This window comes from Choloepus didactylus (assembly GCF_015220235.1).
Source record: "Choloepus didactylus isolate mChoDid1 chromosome 25 unlocalized genomic scaffold, mChoDid1.pri SUPER_25_unloc1, whole genome shotgun sequence".
NCBI lineage: Eukaryota > Metazoa > Chordata > Mammalia > Pilosa > Megalonychidae > Choloepus > Choloepus didactylus.
The window spans coordinates 424388-433481 of NW_023637606.1; the positions used below are offsets into that span (position 1 = coordinate 424388).

The window sequence follows — 9094 nt, forward strand, 5'->3', positions numbered from 1 at the left end:
CCGACTCCCCTCCCCGCCCCCCGACTCCCCTCCCCTCCCCGCCCCCCGGTTGGGTCTCACCCCGGGACGGGCGCGGGGCGCTCCATCCTCACCCTGGGGTGTGTCGGGCGGAAACGCCGGCCCCGGGCCTCGGCTGGGGAGGGGGCGCCCCCCGTGCTCCCCCCAAACCCTGCCCCAACCCCCGGTGCCCGATCACCCCCCCCCGGGGGTCGACCCCCACCCGGCTCGGACGGACGCGTTGGCGCAGCGGGTCCCGCCCTCCCCGGGCTCGGGGTTCCGGGGTTCCCCGGGGCAGCCCCCGGTTTCCCCGCCCCACGTGGCCGGGGGCTTCCTTTGTTTTTCTTCGGGTACAGACCAGTGACCCCGGAGCCGGGCGGGGGCTCCATCTGCCCTGAGGGGCCCTGCAGCGAGCAGGGGCCTGGGGGCTTCCGTGGCCCCCCGGGGCTCCTCCTTGTGCCGGGAGTTTTAACCATTTTGGGGTGTGGCGGCTTAGGTTCCGTCAGCTGCTCCGTGCCTCAGTTTCCCCACCTGTAACCTGAGATCCCAGCAGCGACCAGCCATCCAGAGGAGCTTTCATTCTTTCAAATTATTTCTAATTATTCTTTTAAACATCTTATTTTAAAAACACATTTTCTTGTTACTTTTAAATGATCTCATTTTATCATTTGTTTTCACTGCTGACATGATTTTATTATTGGTTTATCATTTTTGTCTCCATCTGGTCATATGTGGGTCTCTGCTGATGTGGGTTTTTCTCTCTTTTAAAAAGGGAAGTGGGCGTTTATCCTCCCTGCCCGTCCCCTCTCCTGATTCTTCTTCCTGGATCCCTTTAAAACCCGGAAATGATATTGGCCATAAATACGTGAATATGAACTCGTTTATGCCCCAGCTGGGCAGTCAGCCGCCCTTCGTTTCAGCCCTGGCTTGCTGGGAACTCACCCGCCGGGTGGGCTGGGGGTGGGCCGGGGTAGCCCCTCTCCAGGTCCTGGGGGTGGGTGCCTGGGGTGGGGCCGCCAGCTCCTGCCCGTGCCGAGTCACCTCCGCCCCAACCCGGTTTCCTGCCCCGGGAAGTGGGTTTCCCTACAGCCTGCCCGTGGGGGTGGGGGGTCCCAGGAAACCGGGCCCATCCCAGAGCCTGTGGGTCGTGGGGTCCACAGGGGGGCCTCCCTTCCCAAACCCGCAGGCTGAGAACTGCCCCTGGCTGGGTGGGCACGGCCCTTAGCCAGGCCTGGCCTCTGTAATCAGGTGGTGGGAATTTCCTGGGGCTTGCCTCAGTCTCCCCATCTGTCAAGCCATCTGGTTGTGCGGTGTAGGAAGCAGACAAACTGGCACGTGCGTGTGTATGTAAGCAGGTTAGTTATTCATTCAACAAACACATAGTGAGGACCCACTGTGGGCAGGGCGCTGGGGCCACAGCAGGGGCCAAGCCGGACCAGCCCCATCCTGCACACAGCGCTGGTGAGGGCGACATTTGAGCAGACACTGAAATGAGCCAGGGGAAGCCTGCTTGGGCAGGGGGCTGAATGTGTGCAAAGGCCCTGGGGCGGGACCGTCTCTGGTGAATTTGAGTCCTCTATGGGGACAGATGCCCCAGACGGGGTCAGCGTCGATATTCTGATTTGTAGACAGACAGTTGATCCTCGTTACTTGCAGATCCTGTATTTGCAACGTTCCTGCTTGCTAAAATTTTGTTTGTAATCCCAAATCCATACCCGTGACGTTTTCGTGGTCACTTGCAGTCATGCCAAGAGCGGTGAGGAATCTGTCACCAACATGCACGTTCCCAGCTGATGTCCAACGAGGCAAAGCTCTGCCTTCTTGCTTCAGCCTCGCACTGTAAACGAGCCTCCTTTTTGCAGACTGTTTAGTGCCACATTTATTATTTTTCATTATTTTGGTAATTTCGGGGTTTAAAATGGCCTGATAAGTGCTGTCCAGTGTTTTGAGCCCAAGAAGGCTGCGATGTGCCGGACGGAGAAAATCCGTGTGCTAGAGAAGCTCCGCTCAGGCCTGAGTTAGACAGCTGTGGGCTGTGAGTTCAATGTGCCCAAATGGACAATATGTATTACATGTGGCTCCCTGTTTTATTCCTGCTGATATCCGGTTGGAATCAGCAAGCCGGAATTGGTGGTGGGGCCTTCTTTCTGGCGCTTTCCAGGCTCAGCATTTGAGGCCCACAAGGAGGTGATGCACCCTCTGCTGCTGGCAAGTTGGGTCCTGAGGGTGCTGGGGAGCCATGGGTGGTGTTTGAGCAGGGGAGGGAGAAGCTGTGTCGGCTGCTGGCTGAAGGGCCCCCTGCCCTGGGCCCTCGGTGGAAGCTGGGGGCTCAGTGACTCAGGGTGAGGACCAGGGAGAGCCTGGGTCTCGGAGACTCCAGGCCTGGGGGAGGTGATCCCGGTCCCCATGTTGGGGAGCTTGAGCTGGCTCACTGGGGCCCGCCTTCTGATGGTCCTGACGGCTTCCCCGGACTCGGCCTCTGTTATCAGCCCTGCCAGGCGGCCTTCCTGGGCTCCGTCCAGCTGCTGGGTGGAGACGCAGGTGCTGGGGCCTTGCCAGGGTGGGGTGAGGGCACAGCTTTCAGGGAAGTCGGCTTAAGTAACCTCCAGCGTTTACTGATTGCTCATCGGATGCTACGCCCTGTGCCGAGGTCTTGATTCACTACTTCCTGTCACAGTTGTCCTCTTTGCAGTTGTGGGATTTTGAGACAGTGCTGTCACTTTATGCCTCAGTTTACAAATCTGTAAAATGGGTGTCGAAATAATAGTGCCCGTCTCCTGGGTGATGGTGAAGAGGGCATGAGAGGAGCCCGATGTGGAGGAAATGCTCAATCCAGGGATATTGCTATGATCAAGAGCAGCATGGCAATGGGGGTGAGCTCCCCATCACAGGGGGAGACCAAGTGGATGGTGGTTGAGGTGTGTGGTGAGGGGCTGCCCTGGCCCCTCTCTGTTCTGAGTGCCCCTCCCAGACCCACAGGCACCTACTGGGACTATTCTTATCCCCACTTTGTAGACGGCGAACATGCAGCTCCAGCTCGCATAGTGACAATTGTCGTGGCCGGAATTCGAACCCAGGGCTGGGGTCAGTCTCCAAGTCACCAGCATCCCTCGGCCGGCGCGTTCCGAGTGCCCGGACAGGTCGAAGCCCAACCCGCACGTCTGCCTGCGTGTCCCCACTGACGGACACCCGCACATGCCTGGGTTGATCCGTCTGTGTGCTTCCGAAAGCTCAGCTGCTGAGCTGCAGGGCACGGCTTCTGCAGTTTTCATAGATTTCTGCCAAAAGTGCCATTCACGTTGCACTCCACCCTCGGACAGCACTCCGTCTGGTCAACCTGTTGATCTTTGGATGGAGCCATAATGGCCATTCCGTGAAGTGCACACATCACATTTAAGGCTCGAGTGCTCTTTATGTAGCTATAGACCCTGGCAAGCTCTGCTCCGACACCTGTGGTCCTCCCATGTGCTGCGTGGCTGTCCCAGGTTTCCTGGTGTTTTCTAGGAAAGCATCCAGTGTCTGGGTTTGTGGAATCAGAACTTTGAGTCGCCTGTTGGATGACTGGGGGGCTGGGGGGCTCAGGCTTCTGTTTTTGATTCGTACCTTGTGAAACTTGGATGCCAGGAACGTTCAGGGGGAGACTCGGGCTCTGAGTGGCCGTGTGCCTTGGATTATTTCTGAGAGTGACGTGGCAGCTGTTCCTTTGGGCACGGGGATGCAGGCTCTCCCTGGTCCGGAATTTGAATCCGGGTGGGCTGTGACAACCGACCTAGCGGGAGAGGACAGTCGTGAGTGGAGGTGAAGATGTGCTGGTTGGAAGATGCAGCAGGGAGCGGGGATTAAATAGAGGGGCACGGTCCCCTGGGGAGGTGACGTTCCAACCGAGCACTAAACGAGATGAGCGTGCGAGCCGCGGAGCTAGGCTGTGTCCGGGGGTGCAGCCCATTCCGAGGCCCCGGGACTGGAGCCAAGCGAGCAGGGAGAGATAGGAGAGGGGGTCGGGGATCCCAGCCCCCAGTCCCTGCGAGGGTCGGGATCCCCCATTGACGAGGAGGTGCCCTTCCCGAACAGGTGGGACCCTCTTCTGCAGTGTCACTCAGGGGTGTCAGGGGCTGTCCAGGCAGGCTGTGTGGCTTCTGTCCTCATCTGGAACTTTCCATTTGCAGCCCCCCCACCCCCCACAGGTGGCTGCCTGCAGCCTGTCCCCTCCTGCTGTGGGTTCTGCCCTTGGGTTCCCTGCAGGACGCACGGCCATGCCTGCTAATCCACCTCCATAATGAAAGCCATTTGCCAGGAGGAGAGAGCTTGGATTAGCTCGGAGGCCGCCATAGCCTCTTCCCCAGCCCTGCACCCCGGTGTGTGGGAGGGGATGGTGGGACCTGGGCCTCACTTTCAGCCTCTGGGGCCGTTTCCTGCTTTTTCTGCTGCTGCTTTTCTATTTCAACTAGCGATAAAGTTAAGTCTCTTGAGGAACTTGCAGGGGAGGCTGGGATTTGAGTCCCAGAAGGCTGGAAGTGGGGCAGGCAGCTTTGCTTGGCCACCCAGCTGCTGTGTGACTTTGGCCCAGTGTCTTTGCCTCTCTGCACCTTGGTTTGGCCATCTGCAATTGTACCTGCCTCCTGGGTGGTGTGGGGATGAAACGAATGAGGATTTTAAGGGTCCAGGACTCAACACACGGGAGGAGATGAGCTCCCTGTCACTGGGGGAAACCAAGCAGCAGATGGCCATGATGGGGTTCTACCTGGGGCTCCCAGCCTGTCTTGGCCCTGAGGAGACCCCCCTTTACCCACAGGTCCCTGCCGGGCTGCCTCCCTGCTCTAGCTGGCTCCCAAGTGAAGAGGCTGTCAGCCTCCAGGCGAAAGCAGCACTTCATCAACCAGGCCGTGCGGAACTCGGACCTCGTGCCCAAGGCCAAGGGGCGGAAGAGCCTCCAGCGCCTGGAGAACAGTGAGCTGGGGTTGGGGGTCTCCTCCCGGGCCTCAGATGAGAATGGAATACATGTTACAATTATCTGTCCCCCTTACCAAGAACCTGGCCTGATCTAGGCCCAGGGAGCGGGGGAGTGGGGAGGGCACCAGAATGGGTCACAGGCGTCCCTAGTCCTGTGGGGTCAGGGCTGGGCCAGAGTTTGCTCTGGGCACTGGAGCTAGGGCTTTGAAGGATGTTTAGGAGTTCAACAAGCCAGCTGAGGTAGGAGTTCTGAAGGCTGACCGGTTTCCATGCCTTCTGGGAAGGGCAGCCAGAGCACAGGGATGGGAGGTTGGTGGAAGCCAGAGAGTAGGGGGCCTTGGATACAGGGATCTGGGGAGGCTGGGAGGCTGGGGAGGCAGAGGGTCCCGGGAGAGAGCAAGGAGGGTCTGAGGGGTCCCCGTGGAGCTGTGCGGGGCCTCGATTGCCTCCTCCCGGCCCAGAGCCCACCTGTCTCCTTTCAGCACAATACCTCCTGAGCCTGCTGGAGGCAGATGAGGGCCCGCTGGGGCCTGAGGACGGGGAGCTGGCACCCCCCGCGGCACCTGGCATCTTCGCAGAGGCCTGCAGCAACGCCACCTACGTGGAGGTGCCCGTCCCCTCCCCACCCATCACCCTGTGGAATTAACCCCCCCATTGTTCGATCCATGTCTCCCCACCTGAGCGAGCCCTGTCTGTGGCCCCCGGTTTCCCCAGCACAGGCCCCACCCATGCGGGCACCCCCCAAACTCTGGGCCCGTCAAGACCATGTGCACCAACATTGTGTCGTTTTGTGTCCCTGGGGAAACTGAGGCCCAGAGGGGGCGAGTCACGGCCCGGGGTCTCATGGCGGGACCTGTCCCCTCCCTGCAGGTCTGGAACGACTTCATGAACCGCTCTGGGGAGGAGCAGGAGCGGGTGCTCCGCTACCTGGAGGACGAGGCCAAGAGCAAGCCCCGGAGGAGGGCGCCGGGCCGGGCCGAGGACCGGCGCCGAGACCACCCGGCCTACACGCCCCGTGAGTGCTTCCAGCGCATCAGCCGCCGCCTGCGGGCCGTCCTGAAGCGGAGCCGCATCCCCATGGTGAGTGTGGGCTGCACCTGGAGGGTTTTGCAGGATGTGTAGGAGTTCACCAGGCAGAAGGCACGGACCATCCAAAGGTGCAGAGGTGCCAGGGTGCCTGGTACCCGGGAGCCAGTTAAGTAGGGTCGTGTAGTGTGTCAGGCAGCGTTTGAACCCAGGGGGGGTGGGCTCGGTCGTGGGGGGAGCTCCTGGAGAGGGTCCCACAGCCCCGCCTGACCCCTCGGCCTGTGTCTCTTGCAGGAGACACTGGAGACCTGGGAAGAGCGGCTGCTGGGGTTCTTTTCGGTGTCCCCCCAGGCCGTCTACACGGCCATGCTGGACAGCAGGTGAGGGGGGGGCGGGGTGGGCGTGCAGCTTCCTGGGGTGGGCTCCAGCTCCGGCCCCTCACTGCCCCGCTCCCCGCAGCTTCGAGAGGCTCCTGCTCCATGCCATCTGCCAGTACATGGACCTCATCTCGGCCAGTGAGTGCCGGGGGCCCCCCGGGACCCCAAGATCCGAGCCCAGGGTCACAGGGCATCTGCTTACTCAGCGGGAGGCTCCTGGGGGGCCCAGGAGTGGGGGGCGGCAGTAGTGAAGAGGTGGTGGCCGGGCAACTGATGGCCTTGGATTGGACAGAGACCCCCATGTGCCGGCTCTGTATTGGGGGGCGCTGTGGACACGGGTTCAGCCCTGGCCTGACCCCCGGGAGCCCGAGAGCTGGACACAGACCCCCTTGATCTGCACAGTCAGGGCTGCGGGCAGAGGGGCTGACGTCAGACCTCGAGGTGAAACGAGGGGACCCCGGTGCCCAGAGGCTCTGGCTTAGCCAGGGGGCTCGCCCCATCTCCGCCCTGGGTCCCCTTTCTTGCACCGGGGGGGTGGTCTTGGCAGGGGTTGCCGAGGAGACGGTTTCCATGACAACCCCAGGCCTGCTCCTCTGGGAGACGCAGCGCCTGTGCTCGGCTTTGTTCCTGCAGACGCGGAATGGGGGGGCCTGGCTCTGGGGGGGCTCACACTGTGGCCTGAACATCCCGGAAGCACAGCCCCAGCAAGGGGCGGATGGGGACAGTGGGGCGCTCGTTCGCGGGTGGCCTCAGTGCTCCCACTTGCGGGGCCCTCGGCAGGGCAGGGGCTTGCACCCCTTAAATCTCGCCCCGGGGCCCCCCGCAGGCGCTGACCTGGAGGGCAAGCGGCAGATGAAGGTCAGCAACCGGCACCTGCAGTTCCTGCCGCCCGGGCTGCTCCTGTCCGCCTACCTGGAGCAGCGCAGCTGATGGCGGCCCCCGCGACCCCGCTGCGCCCCGCGGGGCTTGTCCTGGGAACGCTCCTCTCCCCTTTGGGGTGTCCTCCCCGCCCCGCCCCTCCCTGCCTGGCGCTCGCAGATGAGCGCTGGCGGCCTGAGCCACCCCAGCTGGTCCCACGGTGGGACTTTTATTTGGGTGGGGAGACCCAGCCTGGGCATTTTCTCATTTTTAATTCATTCAGTTTATTTGGCCCAGTCTGGCGTTCAAATGAGGAGGGAGAGGCCCGGTTTTTTTTATCACTTTTAATGAATTTGGCATCATTTATTGTAGATTTTTAAATTTTCCTCTCTAAGAGGAAAATCCCATACCCTGCCCCAGCCGATACATGGTGGGACTTGGCCGCAGCCCCTGCTCGACCCCCTCCGGTGTTTGGCTCGGGTGGGGGGTCTCTGGGGTCCCACCGCAGCCCCAGCGCAATGTCGTGTGTGTGTGTGTGTGTGTGCACGCGTGTGCGCCTTGCGACCCAGGACAGGAGCTGTTTCAAGGGCTGGTTTTACCCTCTTGCCGGAACGCCTGAACTCCCCTGGTGCCTTTTGGCCGACATGGTTTTGCTTGTGTGACGTGAGGGCAGCTCGGAGGGCCCCGTCGGACCCCCACGCTCTCCGGCCCTCTCTGCTACCCCCCTTCACACGGGGGTCTGGGACTTCCAGCCAGAAGCCCCCACCCCCAGCTGACCCGATCCCCACCCCTGTCCTCTCTGCCCCCCACCCTGGCTCGGGCCTGTGGATCAGGGTGTTTCTAACCCCCTGGGCTGCAGGTCAAGGCTGGGAACCCCCTCCCCAACTCCCACATTGTGGCTAAGTTGTGCTTTTGGGAAAATGGAAGGTTCAATAAAATTCTGGTGCTCTGGCCTCGGGATGGGCGGCTTTTTCTTTGGGGTCGGGCTGGGGGGGCCCGGGGGGCTCTCAGGAGGTTACCGGGTGTTGCTCTCCGAGGGCCGAAGCTTTGCGGTGAGTGGGCTGCGATCGTGTGGTGGTGGAGGGGATTCTCATCGAGTGCTGGGTTCGAATCCCAGCTCCGCCACTTCCCAGCTGTGTGCCCTCAGATGAACCACTCACCCTCTCTGTGCCTCAGTATCACCAAGGTGATGACTGACAAAGATGATCTACTTAAAGAAATACATATAGCGTCACTTAGTGGCAAATTACACTTGTTTTCCACCATCAACAATTTTGTATTCTCTCATCAGTGTGTTTGTTCTCAAAACTCTCAGGCCCCAGGGAAGTGGCAGGGGCCGTCTGGACGCCACCTCCCGCCGCCCGCTCGGCCGTGCTCCCCGACTGTATTTTGCCTCTGAGAGGGCGCTGCGAGCCCGTGGCCGTCACGCTGGCACTTCTTGCCCAGTCCAGGGGCATGACCCTCCTCAGGAACTAAACCTGCCCCAGGGCGGCCATCTGATGTCCTGCCTGTTTGTTAAAAAATAAACTTCATTTGTGGGCACCTTTAGGAGTTCAAGGCAATTGTGGAGACAGCGGAGTCATCCCTGCATGCCCCACGCCATCGCTGCTGTCACACGGCTGTTCTGGTTTGCTAACGCTGCCCTTTTGCAAAACACCAAAATGGACTGGCTTTTATAAAGGGATTTACTTGGTTACAAAGTTACAATCTTAAGGACATAAAGTGTCCATAAGGCATCAGCAATCGGGTACCTTCACTGGAGAAAGGCCAGTGGCGTCTGGAAAACCTCTGTTAGCTGGGAAGGCACGTGGCTGGCATCTGCTTGCTCCCAGATTGTGTTTCAAAATGGCGTTCTCCAAAATGTTGCTCTTGGGGTGTTTTGTCCT

At 60.6% G+C, this 9094-nt stretch overlaps 1 protein-coding gene across 1 annotated transcript; it reads left to right on the top strand.

The window, feature by feature from the left end:
- Positions 1-3712: 3712 nt before the first annotated feature.
- Positions 3713-8166, top strand: R3HDM4 (R3H domain containing 4). Its single transcript, XM_037823796.1, has 8 exons — positions 3713-3785; positions 3939-4068; positions 4736-4944; positions 5430-5554; positions 5818-6027; positions 6268-6353; positions 6433-6488; positions 7177-8166. Exons 1-8 carry the CDS (start codon positions 3713-3715, stop codon positions 7278-7280), a joined length of 993 nt encoding a protein of 330 aa, XP_037679724.1. The 3' UTR covers positions 7281-8166.
- The last annotated feature ends 928 nt before the right edge of the window (positions 8167-9094 follow it).